Source organism: Epinephelus moara, chromosome 2 (assembly GCF_006386435.1).
Source record: "Epinephelus moara isolate mb chromosome 2, YSFRI_EMoa_1.0, whole genome shotgun sequence".
Taxonomy (NCBI): Eukaryota; Metazoa; Chordata; class Actinopteri; order Perciformes; family Serranidae; genus Epinephelus; species Epinephelus moara.
This window is the reverse complement of record NC_065507.1, coordinates 7,716,434-7,734,497: the sequence shown is the minus strand read 5'-3', so window position 1 is coordinate 7,734,497 and position 18,064 is coordinate 7,716,434. Positions and strand designations below refer to the sequence as shown.

Below are 18,064 nucleotides of genomic sequence, written 5' to 3'. Positions count from 1 at the left end.
TTAGGTAGGTTTTTCGGGGGGGGGGGGGGGGGGCCCCAGGAGGCAGCAGAGGGAGGGAGCTGTGCAGACGCCATATATGGGCACACCACCGACTCTGCATTGCTATTGGCTGCGGGCCTTATGCAGCTGCTTGTCAACAAGATGGCCTTCCTCCTCCTGCCGTTTTGACACTGATTATTTTGGTATCCCCGAGAACATACCGTAAAAGCTTGTGTCACTTCTAAATAGATAGTGGGAGAGCGACTGCTCAGAGTCCTAACAAGGCGTACAGTCAGCTAGACTTTGTTCAGAGAGCTGACAGGCACACGAGCCTCGATAGCAGCCATCACCAGACAAGGTTGATAATAGAAAGTAGCTGCTGGCTAATGTCGACGTTAGCCTGCGAGTGAGCTAGCTTAGCTACGTGGACACGGATAGTTAACTCGTGTCACCTGCATTTCAGCAGACAATCTGGTTCGGTTAGGGGGGAATACAGCGAGGAAACACTTGTCATCGATCGTTTGCGAGTCCAGAAGATTGTCTGTGGACATCAACGCTGATAAGGTGGGTAAGCTAGCACAATATAACGTTGAGGATTTTTTTTATCTTGTTAGCTTGCTAGCAAGCGCTGTCATGTTATTATGCAGGTAAGTTGTGCTATCCAGTTAGCAAGCTCGTTAGCTAACGACGGCTCCATTTACTTTGCACAACTAACCGTGTATAAACTCTATCAAGTATTAAAGTTACATGAAACATAGTTGATTTAGGTTTAATTATTGTTGATTATTCATAAACTGAAAAACACACCGAACATTTAACGTTAACTACGACGTTAAGCTAACTGTTTGCTAGTTGGGTAACTAACCAGCTAGTGGTTGGTCACAGACGTTTTGCCAGACGTTCAAAGGTGATTGCCGAAGTAAATAACAACAATCAGATGGGTGATGTTGTTGCTGTTATTGTTGGTGTTTGTGACACCACACTTGTTGGTTGTCACTGGGGAAGGTGGCTTCATTTCAGACAGTTTGTAGGGTTGTAAGGTGATCTGAAACAGAACCAGGAAAGTAGTGGTTAGGTGACCTGCAGGCCTTCCTTTGCGATATGGAAATTTGATCATAGTAAAGACTACATAAAGATTGCATGTGCACTATTTTGGTGATGCATTTATGAATAAAGGTATAAACTTGTTGAAGTATTGTATGGTATAACTTAGTAGCTACAAGGAGATGTGTACGACTGGATAAGCCAAGATGAACAGGACTATTGGAGAGTAGTATATTAAGACCTCATGTTGTCATTGCTATAAAACTATCAGTTATGTTTGATTCAATGTAGACTACTTCCACATAAAATACTGTCTGATGTGATATTGTTAGACCCTGCATGATTGGCCCTCCTCCTCTCAGATGTCCAAGTATGATAATACCCTGTGATGACACAGTGGCCTTTGTGATTGTAGTATCAAAGCTTGCATCAAAGTCTAACTTGTGATGATGTTACAGCACCAACGCGCAGATGCTCACACAGACAGCCCTGCAGGTCAGTCAGCCACTCTTCCTAGGTGTCCTCTCAATGTAATAACATTCCCCGAGCAGACTGCTGGAGTGATGCACTCAGCTCTATTGTGCTGTTGACAGTTTGCAGCAAAGCTGGCCTGCTGGCTGTGCTTCTGTTGCATTGTCTTCACAGGCGCACATGCAGAGAGGGAGATTGAGCTAAGACTTTTTGGCATGCTTCTGTATTATCATTCGTCAGCTTTTGGCCGCCTGGCTGAAATGCTGTGAAAGAGCGCAGGAGGGCTGGAGGAGAGTATGAGGTGGCTGAGTGGGAGTGTTACTGTTTTGTGTTTGTCAGGCTGACTCTTTGCAGGGAGCTGTAAACAACACAAACTTCCAAGTCACAAGCTTTGAAATTGATGCTCCTTTTGATAATCCACCTTGTTAAATTTTAAATTAGCACTGAATGGGGATGTGGTACACTCTGTGCACACTGCATGCACCTACCATAATAATACCATTATCCTGTTGCATGCCGAGCCACCCTTGATTTGTATAGGTAAATGACCAATCCGTCAGAAATTCAGTTTTAATGTAATGGGACACATCTGCCAATCTGTCACCATGCAAACACCAGGGTAGTAATTTGCGCACAGATCAGCCTGCCTTGTAAACATTTGTGTATATGTGTTGTGTGCAGCTATTTAAGGAGAATTGTGTGGATTTCCACACTTTGACTGCAGCAGTAATCCACAGGCAGTAAGCCATTTGTGCATCTAGACATTTTTCGCAGTGTTAGAAAGACAAAATCAGAATCTCCCAAACAGAGGAGGGATGGTGTACTCTGTATTATTGACATAACGTACATGTATGTGTAGTTTCTTTTATTTTAGACAGACAAATCTGTAGTATGATTTGACCTAATTAGTACACCTTCTGACAAAAATGCTTAGAGGCACCATCACTGCATACTGTTGTACCGTAGCTTGTGTAATCCCGGTTTACTACTGCCTACCCTACTACTGCTTACATTTAAAACCGCATAGTTCTGTATGTGTGGAAATAGGTAAGTGTTAAGAATTATAGAAAGAAACTCCTCATTCTCCTTTGACATTTAATTTGTCAGACAGCTTGGGTACCTAACGATGCAGTCCCAGGCACTGTAGCGTTGCTGTGGTGTCACTGGCTGCCACTGTTCTTGGACAGGATTTGAAGGATTAGGTTGATGCAGAAAGCTTAAAACCAACCCCAAGCCTTCATTTGCAGGAACTGTTTCAAATCAAGAGAAAAAAATCTCAGTACTAACTTAGACTGACTGCTGCGGAGTAATGTGGAGTACTTAAAACTGAATGAGAGATGACTGTCTACAGTTGTATCTGGATGTGAGACACTGAATAGTAGGGCTGCCCAACATGGGCAAGATGTGCCATAGCATCAAATATCACGATGATAAATAAATAAAGGAATATTTAAGTGCTCAGTTCTGCCTTTCTGCTGCAATACAACAAATTACTAAAGAAGAAAAAACACACTGACTCTCCAACTTACTTAATGTAGAAGTCCACAGTGTAGGTTGACAGACTGACAAGCACCCATGGCAGTCTGATTGCCAGTTAAAATCCTTTATTAAAACATGGATGACCAACACATCCCAACAGTCTTCATCAGGGTGTAAATTTTAGAAGTCAAAACGCGTTGGTGCCTGGGATGCTTTCCAAACTGCCAACCTATACCAAGGACTTGTGACTGCTTGCCCTATCCTTGTAGATGCGGGTGGGAATCACCAGAGGTCTCACTGTACGATATTATCACGATACTGAGGTCACGATGCAATAATATTGCGATTTTAAACGTGTTACGATATGCTGAGTATTGCCTTAACGTATATTGCGATTCATTATGTTTTTTCAACTGCAAATTATGTCCCCATAGAAAAACTTTGTTAGCATCGATAACGTTTTCAGTCTGTTCATCGATCTCATTTCAAGCATTTTTATTGCAGTAAATTGTATCTAGTGCACTGAAAAAGCAATTTATTGTATTATTCTAGTAGGCTATCAAAAGTTAAATTTAGATTTGTAATAGGGCCGTAACGGTACATGTATTTGTGTCGAACCGTTCGGTACGCGACTTTCGGTTCAGCACGACCCTGTACCGAATTATTGGGCGCAGGATATTATTTTATTTTATTTTGTTTTATTTTAATTCCGTTTTTGCGAGCCGAACCATTTAAAATATCTAGTTCCCCGACGGACATAATTGAGTGACGGACCGAGTCCGACCGTAAATCTCCGCTTTCACTTTGTGCAGCGCATTCTCGCATTTTGACAACATGGCAAGTGAGCCTGACGAACCTGAAGACCCACCCGCAAACCTTAAGTCCTCCGTTTGGGAACACTTTGGTTTCAGGGTAAAATACGAAGATGGAAATAAACAAGTGGACAAGACAAAAGCAGTGTGCCGACACTGCAGAACAGCGGTCGGGTATGTACTTGGAAACACGTCTAACATGCTAACGCATCTAAAGCGACACCACCCGAGTTTGAACGTTAACCGGCACGACTAGAAAAAGCAATCTGGTGCAAACTACGATATCGTCGTCGTTTAAAAAGAAAGAGCGTTTCCCTGACCATCGCGCTAAAGAAATAACCAACGCCATTGGAGTTGAGTAAAATTGTTTAAGCTGCACTTTAGATATAAGCATGTTTTGTTTACTGCACTTTAACAAAGTGGGAAAGCTAAGTAAGTTCCTAGTAAAACTGAATCTGAGCAGGCTTTAAAGCTGACCAGCTGCACTATACTTTTTATTTTAATTGAGTAAAACTGTTAAAGCAGAAATGTATATTTATATTTTTCATTCAAAAAATGTGTTAAAAAAACAGCAGGATTTTATTTTTCACTTTTATATTTCTATTTTCATTCAAACAATATCAAAAAGCAGGATTATATATATATTTGTTTCATTCAAAAATTGTGTAAAAAGAGTTAACTGCTGTGGTGGTATGTTTTAATAAGGTTACCAATGAGTAAAAGATATTAAATAGTCGTCTATTTTTTTCATTACTGTACCGAAAAAAACTGAACCGTGACTTGTGTACCGAGGTACGTACCGAACCGAGATTTTTGTGTACCATTACACCCCTAATTTGTAATATGAACAATTTATATAATTTCAAAAATCGATGCTTGGCGTCTGTGTATTGAGCTTCCTGTCCCTGTGCAGCACTCCCTATTTTTTTATTCATAACAAATTACTTGTTCAATAAAACATGACAGGAAATTATTTCCAACATTCTTCTATGGAGCAAATTGTACTGAACACAAAAGGCACCAATAAAAACGTTATAGTCAAGCTTGTGTTTTAAAGTGCAGGTATTGTGACGTGTCTTTCAACTAACTCATAAAACCCGTGAGTGCAATATTGTGCAAGGTGACTTCGCAATGACAGTTAAAAAAACTATGTATTTTGCAACCCTACTGGATAGATAGCTTATGTTAAGTCATCCAGAAAGACATCTTTGACAGGCATTGGAATTTCTGCATATTTATTTTGTTGTTTGTTATAGCAGCTCTTTCAAAACGATATACATCACTGCGCAGAGAAGCTGGCTGCCGTAAATGTAGCAGTGATTTTAAGATATTGTCATGAAATCTCTGTGATTGCTCATTTTAATCACCAGTAAAGCCGCAATAGAGCCGTTGTCATTTATCTTTATTTGTGTTTATGTTATCAGATGACGTCTCAAGCATTAAACGGGGATGAGGTCTCAATGACTTTGCTGTTCACCTTGGTTATTATGGAGGTTATCGTGGAGTTTATGAATTCATCATCTCAGAACAGAAACGAAAACAATGCAGTGACAACAGTTAAATTGTGTTGAGCTCTATTGAAAAAATCTAAATGATCACAGAGAGCAGGAGATGAGAGAGTGGAGTTTTAACCTGCTGGGACCAACAGCAGTAACCTGGCTGTGAGTGTCCCGCTCCTTGCCAAATGTTCACTGCACTGCACAATTTTGCAGTTTGCTAACCCACAAAGGAGGAAGAAGAAGAGATGTCTTTTGTATTTTTTGAGTTTTATTCTCTGTAGAGGAAGGACAATCCAAAAGTCATTTTCAGATGTAAACCACATTTTCAGATGTATCTTCTCTAGTGTGGACATGGCTTCTGTCCCACCCATCCTAAATTCATAGGACACTGAGAGCTGATAATTCTGGTCTGTAGTTTCATAAGGTGGCTGATGTTCAGAGTGTGTGTGTGTGTGTTTATGTGTGTGTCTTTGCACTGAAGCACTGCAGTGGGCAGACCGTCTCTTCTGGCCTCTCTTATAATACCATCCAATCTGTTATGAGAGGTGGATTGCATGATGCAGTGAGAGGGAGGGGAAAAGAGGAGAGGATGGAGAGGACGAAGAGAATAAAAGTGGTTAAAGAGAGGGAGTCAGAAGGGGACATGGAGAGAAGGGCAGTTTAAAAAAAAAAAAAAAAAAGATCACCAGCTTTTTTCTCACAACGGTATAATCTGCATGCTCTTAGCCGAGTCGTTGCCGTGTGATTATAGAGGAAGCATTTGAATTGGTTCACCACAGTGTGTGGGCGGTGTTTGCTTTTTGCACCTCTCGAGCCATTCCATTAGTCCAAATGTACAAAGCACCACCCATTCAGTGTGTCAGGCAGAGAAGCACAACAATGACCTGTTTTAAAGCCTGTGGATTGAAGGAGTCGGGTGGCGAATGGAGAGCAGGCTACAGTATCGTCAAGAGTAACCGATCTTAAACATATCAACCTTTTGCAAAATAAGCATTCGAGTCAACTTTGTGTTATGCAACAAGATTGTTTGAAGAGCTCTGATAGTGGGATTTTCAAGTGCTGCATTACTAGCTTGTATCGTCCACTAAAAAAAGCCCTGTGTGAACTAATATTGGCATTATTCCTTGCTACAACACTTGGGAATGTTTGTAATAGTACAAGTGCCGTTGATGCCAATTTTATTTTAGGCTACTGCTTTTTTGTTGCATAACCATCCAAGCCAGTCCAAGTTGCTGGTTACCTGCCAATATTGCAGAGAGCTTTTTTCAAGTTGCTGCCGCACCCAGAGATGTGCCAGGCAATCTGTAAATCTAACGCTGCGTAAGGGGACAAGTTAATCAAAGATATATGGAGATGCTTTTTCATGAAATGTAGAGGTGAAGATTGAAACAACAGACAGAATGATGGGACTGAATTGTTTGTTATTTATACTGAATGTAAAGGACTTTACAAGTTGTTAACCTCTTGCACTCCACCCCCATTTTGTAGCGAAAACGACTAAAATGACATACCCAAATTAAAATGACTGTAGCTTCTGAACCGCTCTGACTACATGCATGCATGAGGTCTTGCCAGAAAGAAAACTCTGAAGTTTCTTGTGAAAGTGTTAGAAACACTCTAGGTGATACAGAGACAGAGTAGTGGGCCTCTGAAGTCAGTAAAAATTGAAGATTTTGCCTAAAATAAAATAAAAAATGTGTTTCAGGATGAATAACTGTCTGTGGTTTCATCTGAGCAGGTAAATGACACTGTGAGGCTGTAGGCACACTATCAATGAACTCTCATTTCAAATTTGAAGATTGCTCAAAGTATGACCATTCTATAGTGTTTTTCCCATGAAAAGATCCAGGCGGAGCTCCAAATGACAAGTTGGTCACTCGGCTTCAAAACAGTACTATCAGTGATCAAACAACACTCAGCCAGCTTCAAACATTGTACCTTATTGAAATCAGGTGTGTTTATGACACAAAAATAGTGGCAGGAGTGAGACTCTTATCTTTTAAAAAACAGCTAAGTCCCTGCTAACAGCTCCGCATAAGATCGCGAGTAATCCTTTAACTTTCCCCTCGTAAAACGGCATGATATGACTTGTCACCACTCATCACGATTTTGGACTATGTGTGTTTAGGCTGCTCTGGTGCGAATAAGAAATAAAAGAAAAACAATGTTAGTTTTGAAAAGTCGAGAGTGGAGAGAAAAGAGGAGATACCATTTAACAGAGGAGGAGGGGAGCGAGGATGTCAGCATCCTGGCGGAGTTAGAGAGCAGTGCATTCTTCATGTTGCGTATTGGTACAAGGCCTGTTTTTGTCACTACACATATAGGGTTTAATACATCCAAACAAATACACATTTAACCGTTTATAACATGGTCTGTTTCCTCTGGTTGTGCTTTGAAACACACTGACACTTACATTAAAGGTAAAGTATACAGGAATTGTCAATTACTGATTGTAAACATGCCTGTCAGCCAAAGTGAAAGTAAAAGCCAACTCCAGATTCTAGATTAGAGTTTTGTCTGTGTGGGTTTTGCCTTGCTATGTTTGCATTTTTCCGCGACCCTTGGATGCAAGCTGTGCCCCAGAACATCCCGAACAAAGCAAAATAAATCAGAACTCTTGTTGCGCAGTCATTTTAGCCTGTTGAAATTTACCTTAAGTAGGAAATTGTACAGGTAAAAGTTGAAGTTCAAAGGTAATATGAAAAAGTAAAGCCTTGTCCAGTCTAATCCTATAATACAATTAAAAACATGTAGGCTAATGTGTGAAGGGTAACCTTAAAGGAAGCAGCTCAGGAGGGACTAACAGATGAAGTGTAAGTTCAAGTTCAAGCTGTTCTGGGATGCAGAGGAGGCCTTCAGATCAGCAGTGAGCCAAACATGTTGCTCCATTGCCACTTGTTCCCCTCCTTAAGTATGCCGGCACGTTCCTGGCAGCCCCTACAGCTGGCATAGCTGCAGAAGCATGCCGGTTGGACTAAAGGCTTTCCCCCCTAGCCTGTAGCATAGGCTCGTTGGCAGGGGTGAGGACAGGCAGGACAGCTACAGCAGTTTCACTACTACCCACCCCCTCCTGCTGTTTGCTAAAAATAGGTCCGGCATATGCCTGCATGCTCCTCCCTGTGTTGCCTCCTATTAAGCAAGTCCTCTTTGAAGCACTGAGATGCAGGAGAGGAGCAGAGGGAGAGAGGGGAGTCCATTTGGAGCTTTTTGTGTTCCATCTTTCATCCCTTTCATCTGCAGGCCGCAGGCACCAAACCTGAAATGGAATCCCTTTAATTTGATTTAGAGGCTCCAAAGCGGGAAGATGATCATAGTACACAGTAGCAAATGTAATTGCTAATTGAGTTTGGCCAAAGTAGGAGGCCAGCCTTAGTTCAGTGAGTAGTGTGATGGTAGTTCAGTTCTGTCCATGCTAGTGGCTGGGCTGCTGGTGTACAACGCTAACACCCTGTCTGAATTGTACCTCGAGGCGACTATTCAGTACAACCTCAATTGGTCATTGATTATCTGAACTGATCCCAGTACGGTCGAGCATTGTTACTGGACAGATATAAACTCTGTTTTCACTGTGCTCTTTCTCTCATTCCTCCCTCTCCGCCTATACCCCACCCTTTCCTCTTATCCCTCCCTTTCCTATTGATGCAGGTTGTATGCCCAGTGTTGCTGGTGACCTTGGTGACAGACAGTGCCCATCAGGTTGGCACTGTGACAGGGAGCCGACAATGAGAGCTCTGGCTCTGGGTTTTTGCTGGCCAGCATAGATGCCGATATGCCCCGGTGGTCCGCATCCTGATGGACCGAGACACCTTCTCCCACATCCGTCTGTGGTGCCCACGCCCCTTTGGCACCTACTCCCAGAACAAAGCTAGGAGCCCAGGCTCAGGCGGCAGCGGCGGAGGCGGAGGCGGTGGTGGGACGGGGTCCCCCACCCTCTGCAAGGCTGAGCCCTCTCCAGGTGCCAGAAGGACTGTGGATGGAAGTGAAGATGGAGGGATGATAGTGGGTGTGCAGGAGGTGAATGGAGAAGAGGAGGATGTGGGCTCAGAGAACACTCCACCTGAACCTGAGCTTGTCCCCAGCTCCCTGGCACAGAGCCAGGCCCCTCCACCTTCTTCAGCCCCTCCCTCGCCACCCTCTTCCGGGTCCCAGATGGAAGATGGCCGCGTGCTGTTAGACACCTGGTATGTCATTAAGCCGGGAAACACCAAGGAGAAGATAGCCTTCTTTGTTGCACACCAGTTCAGTGGAGCAGGCCAGCCCAGACCCAGCGCTATGAAGGTGAGGAGCTGAAACATAATTTGTTGTTTTAAAAGAGATTTTGTTCAATTTGGTTGTTACTTAAACTGAATATGAATTATTTTCCTCCATAGGTTAAAGGTAACTGGGCAACTGATTGCAGTAAAGCCAAAAGAAGAAGACGATGCTCCTCCTATGACCCTCCAACACGCTCCCAATCCTCAGACCCAAACCTCAGCCATGACTCCTCCCTTGCGCCTCCTAGCCCTGATGAATCCCCTGTAGGTGGAGTGAATGAGACCGACCTGCTGTCAGTGGCAGAGATGGTTGCCTTGGTTGAACAGAGGACTGCCATGGCCCTCCAGGGCATTGTGGCTGTTCATGGGAATCAACACCAACACCAGCCCCCAAATACCACTCACAGTCAGGGCCTTACCCCCCACCAGCACACTCTACTGCGGGGCACGGTGTCAGACCCCACTCCTATCGTGTTTGTGTCGGACAGTTCAAGTGGCCAGCCCTCCAAAGAGGCCCAGGAGTCATCATCTCCCATCCAGACAGACCAGGAGCTGGAGGAGCAGCAGGAGTCATTGAGGGTAGCCCAGGCCATAGCGCACTTTGAGTCCCAGAACCTGGAGAATCGGCTCCATCTGGGTGCTGGTCCTGGAACAGACTCTTCTAATCGAGACCGAGAAAAGGAGCGTAGGAGAGGAGGGGAGTCTGGAGTTGTAACCCCTCCTCCACCCCCCAGTCACAGTCATGGTGAGGTTAGAATAGCTTTCCGAGTGTCAAATCTGGATCCGCGGTCTCAGCTGGAGCCAGCTGGCAGGTCCCGCTGTATGTTTATGAGCTGTGGTGGTGGGGGTAACCAGGCAGCAGCCAGGGCCAAAGAGAAAATCACCTGTGACCTCTACCAGCTCGTCAGCCCCTCATCTAGAGACCCAAGTAGTCTGCTGCTTGCCGCCACAACTGCTGCCCCCAAACCAGATGGAGACCTCCATCACCCAGACAGGCAGGCCTGTGGCAGCCCAGACCCAACACAGGAGGAGAAGAAAGCGGCAGGTGTGGGGAGGGAGCGAGTGACTGGTTTCCATGTGGAGGTAGTGGTAACAGGTGCTGTGGACCAATGTGTGTTTTATGGCAAGGACAGTACAGAGAATGTGCAGGAGGAGACGGTGTGTTTCGCTATGCCTAGTGGGGGTGGGGGTGGTGGGGGTGTAGGCAGCTCCACTGACCCTTCATCAGATGATCCCCCTCCTGGACAACTCTTCTTCCTTCAGCCCCCTCGGGGCCCGGAGGAGGATGTAAAAGGAACGGGCACTGGCAGTGGGTCAGGAATTTGCTCTTTGGACTGTGCCAACAATAACGGCCCTGGGGCAGGGGTGGCAGTGGGCTCAGGGGAGCGGGCAGCTCGACCAGATTCCCCCAGTGTTGGGGAGGACTGTTCAGATCCTTCGCTGTGTCGCCTCTACCGCCACGTGTCCCATGACTTCCTGGAGATCCGCTTTCAGATTCAGCGCCTCCTTGAACCGCGCCAGTACATGCTGCTGCTGCCCGACCACATCATGGTCAACATCTTCAGCTACCTGCCAACACGCTCACTGGCAGCCCTCAAGTGCACCTGCCACTACTTCAAGGCGCTGATTGAGACATATGGGGTGCGGGCGGTGGATTCACGCTGGAATCAAGACCCTCTGTACAGGGATGACCCTTGCAAGCAGTGTAAGCGGCAATATGAACGCGGGGACGTTTCCCTCTGCCGTTGGCACCCCAAACCTTACCACCACGACCTGCCTTATGGACGTTCCTACTGGATGTGCTGCCGGCGTACAGACAAGGACACACCGGGCTGCCGTGTTGGGCTCCATGATAACAACTGGGTCCAGCAACCTGCTGATGGCTCTCAGCCCATACGCACCAAGAGGGAGGACAGGAGGGAGGAGGCCAGGTAGAGAGGGAAGAGTGCACCTCACACATATGGACTCTCATCTCCTCCTGCTCACCTCCTTCTCGGTCCTTCTCGTATCTGTTCAGATAATGAACAGGAGAAAGGAGAGGATTACAAGGAGGAATCAGCACTCCAGAACTGTTTTGTTTTTCTTTGCTCCAGCACTCCTTTCTCGTGCTTGCCCTCAGGAGAGGGAAGTTGAGAGGTAAAGAAGGAAGAGAGGTGTGTCACTCTCCTTGCCTTTTTGTTTTTCAAGCCCTCCAGAATCCCTCTCTCCCCCCACTGTGCTCCAGAGTGGCACCTTTTAAAAGTTTGCATTACCAGGGTTGGGGTCCCCTCCTGCTGCTGTCAGTCAGCCATCTTTCTGCCTCTTACTCATTCGGGTTTCTGTCTAACTCCGTACATACATACATGGTTTTTAGGTAATTCATGTGAAAACTTTGCAGTGTATTTGATTGAGATTAGCATTCATAAAGTGACGCATAGAAATGTATTGCCCTAGAGCCTGCTTACTGTTCCCAATACTTGTTCTATGTTCTGTGTTGTATCACAAACTTCCATGTTAGCTGTACAATGGTGCTTCGAGGAATGAGCTGTACCGAGTCCAACAGATGTAAAAGTTTTCAGTGGTGGAATGTTCAGCGTTGCTATAGAAATGTGATTGTATAAAGCAAACTTGATTTTCCGTTGTACAAGATGCCATTTGTACCTGTCCTGCGCCATGCGTTTCTATTTCTCTGAATGTGCTGTAACGTACTATGTTGATTAGTCCCCTGATAATGCTGCTGAAATCATTGCCTGTGTCACTGACGTTAATTCTGAAATAGCCATACCAATGGTTAATGACAGGCACAGTCTCACTGGCTACTGAGACCTGTTCGTGTCATTGTTTCAGAGTGGACCCTAACCTTGCTGACCAGCCATAAAGAGAAGCCACTGAGTACTTTCTGGTTTACAGAGAAATATGGGAGATGGACTTTATTGATTAAGACCAGTGGGATTGAATGGGATTAAAAAGAGAAACTTGATGTCACTTTGGAAAGGCCTGATGTCACTTTGTATGGTTTGATTGACCTGCTTGTTTGCCATTTTGTTTTCTCTTTTTTTTTTTTTTTTTGTTTGGCTGTTTTATTGGGGTGTGTGTCAGAGAATGTTTGCTGTTGTATTTGCTTTTATTCTTGAGGACTGTGTTCTCCTTGTATCAGTCTGTCACCCTACTCAACCTGCAAAGATGTATTTTTTAAATACTCCATCTTTGTTTTAACCCCCAGCTCTCTTCCTTTCCTCCCCCCTCCCCCCTCCGTCCTCCTATTTGGCAGAGGGCAGTGTTTGCCAAAGCTGTCATTCATGCTTCGAAGCGGGTGAAACCAACTACCACAGACCGCAGAAACTCTCTACACCAGCTTCCAGCCTTAAAAGCCCCCTACCTCTTACCCACCCTACGGGAGATTGAGGCGTCAGATACCTCACAGATGATCAAGAGTATTGGGAGTTGCACAGGACCCTGTACGCGGCTAGATTTCAGATGCTCGATAGACTCCATCCAGCTCTACCGGATCCACCCATAACTCTTTGTGTGGGAGTGTAAGATGAACAGTGCCTGGTGACGGCTCTGGCTCTTCATTCTTGGAAAAAAAAACAAAAACCTCTTTCTCTTCTCCTCCCCCGTCTCCCTCGCTGTTAAACTCCCCCACCCCTGCAAGCTGACAGACTGGACGTTAAAGAACTGATGTGATGAATGATGCTGAAACTCTGCATGGAGGTGGGAAGATGGTTGGGTATTCATGGGAGAACTCTGTAGGTTCCAGACATGTACAATGCTAATGGGAAATATCTGCTTAAATAAAAACAGAAGTGATGATTAAAACTGGAAATCAGAATTGCTACCTGGCTCGTGTGGTGTCTGATAGGATAATAGCAGGCCGGCAACCAGTGACGGCTTTCAAGCTGATCATCTAACAGTGACTAAATCATTTGTCTTTTACGAAGACAGAAACAATGCTTATCACATCTTATCAAAGCTGATCGTAGTGTGACGAATGGCCAAAAACAACAGCTTTCGAGCCTTCAATATGAACTTCTGTGTATTTGTTCTCTACGTGAGTTCATCTTTTTCATTGTCCTCTTGAGCAAAAGTTTGAGAAGGAAGTGGAAAAAACTTTGAAGCTACTTGAGGCTTTATTGGATTACAATTTTACCTGGCTTCCAAATTAAACTTTAGACTTCTCACACCTTTTATTCGAGTGCAGGAAGCAGGCGCAGACTGACCTGTGATTGAATCAACATGTAACAGTATACAGTAATGGCACCCTAACCTGATCAAACATTTTTAGACTGCATTACACACACTCTTTAAAACTGGAGAAATGCAGCGAAGGTTCACAACCTGCTGTGCCCTACAGAGAAGACAGACTTTTGGTAGTGTGATTGCATGCCTGTTTATTTTAAACGTATTCATTTTGACATCTCTGATTTGCAGTGCAGTGACAAGTAGTTGCCAACAGGTGGCAACACTGCTGTATTTATCAACCTTTATTAACCTTAATCATATTTTAGATACCAACTCACATCCTTTTTCAATTAATAGGACTTCTAAGCATAGTAACCCCACATGAAAATTGCTACAGCCATCATAATGAGAGCGTTAGCATCCACAGTGTACTTCCACACCGGGTCCTCACTGATGTCAGGCAGCTTCTCTGATGCCTCAGGTGTATCTTGCTCCTGGGCCTGAGAGCCGCCACCTCCGCTGCCACAGAACCGACCGACCAGGTGACAGATACCAGACTTTTCCTCCTCTTCAGCCACTACGACGGAGAGAGGAGTTACTACTTTCTCCGCTATTTGCCTGTCTTTGTGACTGATCCTTTCTTTCTTACCTGCAGCACTGTTCTCCCTCATCCTCTCCTCAGCCTCTCTTCGGGCTCTTCTCCCTTTCTCCTCTTGCTCCCAATCCAAATCCTTCCTATCCTCTTTGGAATGACGCAGGCTGAACACCAGACGATGCAGCTGGAAGCAAAACAATCTTATAAGACGGAGAAACAATTTTTTTCTCTCAAATGCGGTCAAGTTTTGTTTCATCCAGTTGCAGACTAGGGTTCCCAAAATGATTTCATGTCATGGACCCTTAAAGGTAAAGTGCAGCCAAAAATGAAAATTCAGCCATTATCTACTCACCCATATGCCGAGGGAGGCTCAGGTGAAGTTTTAGAGTCCTCACAACACTTGCGGAGATCCAAGGGGAGAGGGGGTACCAAAACAACTCCACCTAATGGAGGCTTACGGCGCCCCAGATTCAAACGTCCAAAAACACATAAATTGAAAGCACAAAATATCTCCATACTGCTCGTCCGTAGTGATCCAAGAGTCCTGAAGCCCCGACATAAAAAGTTGTTTGGAAAAACGTCATTTAAACTCTGTTTTTAGCCTCATTGTAGCCTGCAGCTCTAACTGCCTCTCTGTGCAACGCGCTCACATGTGCGCGCTTGCGCGAGACCATGAGACATGGGCACCGCGTTCATGTGTGTGAACACGGTGCACAGAGAGGCAGTTAGAGCTACAGGCTCCAATGAGGCTAAAAACAGAGTTTAAATGACGTTTTTCCAAACAGCTTTTTATGTCGGGGCTTCAGGACACTTGGATCACTACGGATGAGCAGTATGGAGATACTTTGTGCTTTCAATTATGTGTTTTTGGACGTTTGAATCTGGGGCGCCGTCAGCCTCCATTAGGTGGAGTTGTGCTGCTACCCCCTCTCCCCTTGGATCTCCGCAAGTGTTGTGAGGACTCTAAAACTTCACCTGAGCCTCCATCGGCATATGGGTGAGTAGATAATGGGTGAATTCTCATTTTTGGGTGCACTATCCCTTTAATGAATGACATTTTGCCCTGCGGATATATGGGGTCTAAGTGCATCAGTGCATCTGTGTGTTAAGTAAATAAATAACTCACATGTTGATCGTCTATGGGCTGGGTGCAGTAGCTGACCATCAGCACCAGCACTGAAGTACAGAAGAAGAGTATGATTGCAAAGTGGAGGTAGTGGATCCCACACACCAAGAAAGGGCAGTTGGAGGGGAAAATACAGCTGCCAGAGCCAAACCAGAACTCAGGCAACATCCGGCACAAACCCATCACCAGGCCGCCTATCAAGCCCCAGAATGCACCCTGCAGGTGAAGGAAAATCAAATGTTCTTAAGGTTTGATCCCACCAGGTGTTTCATCACAGGTTATATGATTTAATATGTCACCATCTCACCTTTTCATTGACCCTCTTAACAAACACAGCCAGGAGGAAGACTGAGGCAATGGGTGGTGCCAGATAGCTTGAGACTGACTGGATGTAATCAAACAACTGGCCGCTCTGAGCCGCCCGCACGACTGGGATCCAACAGATACTGACGGCTACAATGAACAGAACCCAGACTCTAAAGAGGAAAAACAAAGAAAGATACTGAGAGGCTGGTAATGCATCCAGAACTATCAATATCACTTGACAGTGTCATACATTCAGGAATAGCCTTGAATCAATTGGTTTTGTTTTTAACAGAAGTCGTTATATACTTTTAAAGTTGTGGTATTAATTCCAGTTAGCATGTGTATCCTATCTACTTATCTTAATGGCATTTCATTGGCGACACACTACATATAAGGTAGCATTTGTTTACTATATCACCGTCCATTTACCTGCCCACAATAAGGAGCTCACGCTCGGCGGCCTGCGGTCTGATGCGGGTCCAGATGTCCATGGTGAACAGAGTGCTGCTGCTGTTAAAGATGGAGGCCAGAGAGGACATGAGAGCAGCCAGCATCACAGCCAGCATCAGACCTCGCAAACCTGCACAGAGAGGTGGCAGGTGACGGGGAGAAGTGAGTGGGCGGGTTGATGGATGGAAGGTAAAACTCCTCCTCTTCGTCTCTATTAAAGGTAGTCATAGTTATGTGTTCTTACCATTCGGCATGACTGTCACCACCAGTTTAGGATAAGCAATGTTGGAGCAGCCCACCTCAGTCCCACACACACTCTTACACACCTCAGGGACAACACAGCCAACCTCATCTGCAGGTGGATGGAAACACATTCATACATTTGCCCTTGTCAGACATTTGCTAAACAAAAATACAACCATGGGCTTTATACATTTACGTCGAGTCAACACACCTCTACAAACACTTGCCAGTGTGATAGCTGTTCTGTTGTAAACCAAGATGTTTCTTAAATGGGATTTGAAAGGACACATTTAAGCACAGACCTGGGTAGAGGACCCTGCTGATCATGCCGGGGAACACCATGAGGAACATTGGCAGCAGTTTGAGGTAGCCGCACATGATGCAGCCGGCTTTCACATGGGTGAGACTACGAGCTGCGAGGCACCGCTGGACTATCACCTACAGAGATACAAGACAGGAGAGATTATTTTCTGCTCAGAGAAGACAAAGACTAATCCTGTAACTAGTATTTCTAAAGCGCAGAGCAGGAAATCTAGTCAAAGTTTATAGTGTTCATAGATTCCATCATTTTCTGAATGAGGAGAAGCTGGGATCTTGATTAGAGTCAAACGCCAGTAAAGTAAACATATAATAAAGAAGACAACCTGTCAGCAGCCAATGAAATAACATTCCTGTATACCTAACTGCATATTATTTGGATAAAGGGAGTAAATTAGCAGTAGCTAAGGTTATCTCACTGCAACTTGATTTTTACATGCAAATTTTTCCCCCTGCGATAGTCTGGCGACCTGTCCAGGGTGTACCCTGCCTCTCGCCCGATGTCAGCTGGGATAGGCTCCAGCCCCCCGCGACCCTCAAGAGGATGAAGCGGTTAGAAGATGAATGAATGAATGAAATTTTTCCCCAAAAAATATACATTTCTATGGCATAATAACTTTAATATGGCAAGGTAAAAGCAGTTTAAAAGTCAGATTCTGACTTGCACTCAAATTTTAAACAGATAAGAAGTCATTTTCTGCCCTTATCCTTAAATTCCCCCTTAAGATTAAGAAACTAAACCAAAGCTTTTCAACTGACAACTGAGTGGGACATTCACCTGGTCTGTACACCAGTACCACCCTCCCACTATAGCAATCCCAAACAGCACTCCAGGCCAGGGCAGGTCCCCTGTGGTTGGGTCCCTCAGCAGGCTGAAGGCGTCCTGTCTGGGGGTGTAGCACTGGGGGGAGATGTTGTAGCGCTGGGGATCCGTGGAGGAGAAGTTACTTGGTATAGCAGAGCTGTATTTGGCCAGCAGAGCGCTGTAGCCCCCGACTTCAGCAAAAGCTGAAGGTGAAAATGAGAAGTGTCAGACAAATTCAGATAGCAGCATGCTATGGTATAAATATATTCCTGTTTCTACAGTATTCATGTATAAAACAGGACTGTTGTGTGTAAAAAATATATACAGTTGTGCTCATAAGTTTACATACCCTGGCAGAATTTATGATTTCTTTGCTATTTTTCAGAGAATATGAATGATAACACAAAAACTTTTCTTTCACTCATGGTTAGTGGTTGGGTGAAGCCATTTATTATCAAACAACTGTGTTTACTCTTTTTAAATAATAATGACAACAGAAACTACCCAAATGACCCTGATCAAA

General features: G+C 44.8%; 2 protein-coding genes across 2 annotated transcripts in view; one reads left to right on the top strand and one right to left on the bottom strand.

The window, feature by feature from the left end:
* The first annotated feature begins 121 nt into the window (after nt 1-121).
* fbxo46 (F-box protein 46) lies at nt 122-13,348 on the top strand. The gene is made up of 3 exons (XM_050071333.1): nt 122-543; nt 8,930-9,562; nt 9,655-13,348. The coding sequence occupies exons 2-3, from the start codon at nt 9,077-9,079 to the stop codon at nt 11,470-11,472; spliced, it is 2,304 nt and encodes a 767-aa protein (XP_049927290.1). The 5' UTR covers nt 122-543; nt 8,930-9,076; the 3' UTR covers nt 11,473-13,348.
* Nucleotides 13,349-13,880: 532 nt separating this feature from the next.
* The window catches only part of slc5a2 (solute carrier family 5 member 2), a 9,139-nt gene continuing 4,955 nt past the window's right edge, over nt 13,881-18,064 (bottom strand). Inside the window, exons 8-15 of the mRNA XM_050071363.1 lie at nt 17,515-17,744; nt 16,721-16,856; nt 16,420-16,527; nt 16,155-16,305; nt 15,727-15,895; nt 15,420-15,635; nt 14,348-14,477; nt 13,881-14,275 (exon numbers count right to left, since the gene is read on the bottom strand). Of these exons, the coding sequence (XP_049927320.1) occupies nt 14,061-14,275; nt 14,348-14,477; nt 15,420-15,635; nt 15,727-15,895; nt 16,155-16,305; nt 16,420-16,527; nt 16,721-16,856; nt 17,515-17,744 (1,355 nt within the window). The 3' untranslated portion in view covers nt 13,881-14,060. The remainder of the gene's footprint in view (nt 14,276-14,347; nt 14,478-15,419; nt 15,636-15,726; nt 15,896-16,154; nt 16,306-16,419; nt 16,528-16,720; nt 16,857-17,514; nt 17,745-18,064) is intronic.

Coding starts and splice junctions, on each gene's coding strand:
- fbxo46 (XM_050071333.1), top strand. CDS start 9,077: ATGGACCGAGACACCTTCTCCCACATCCGTCTGTGGTGCCCACGCCCC. Junction 9,563..9,654: donor CCAGACCCAGCGCTATGAAG/GTGAGGAGCTGA, acceptor TTTCCTCCATAG/GTTAAAGGTAACTGGGCAAC.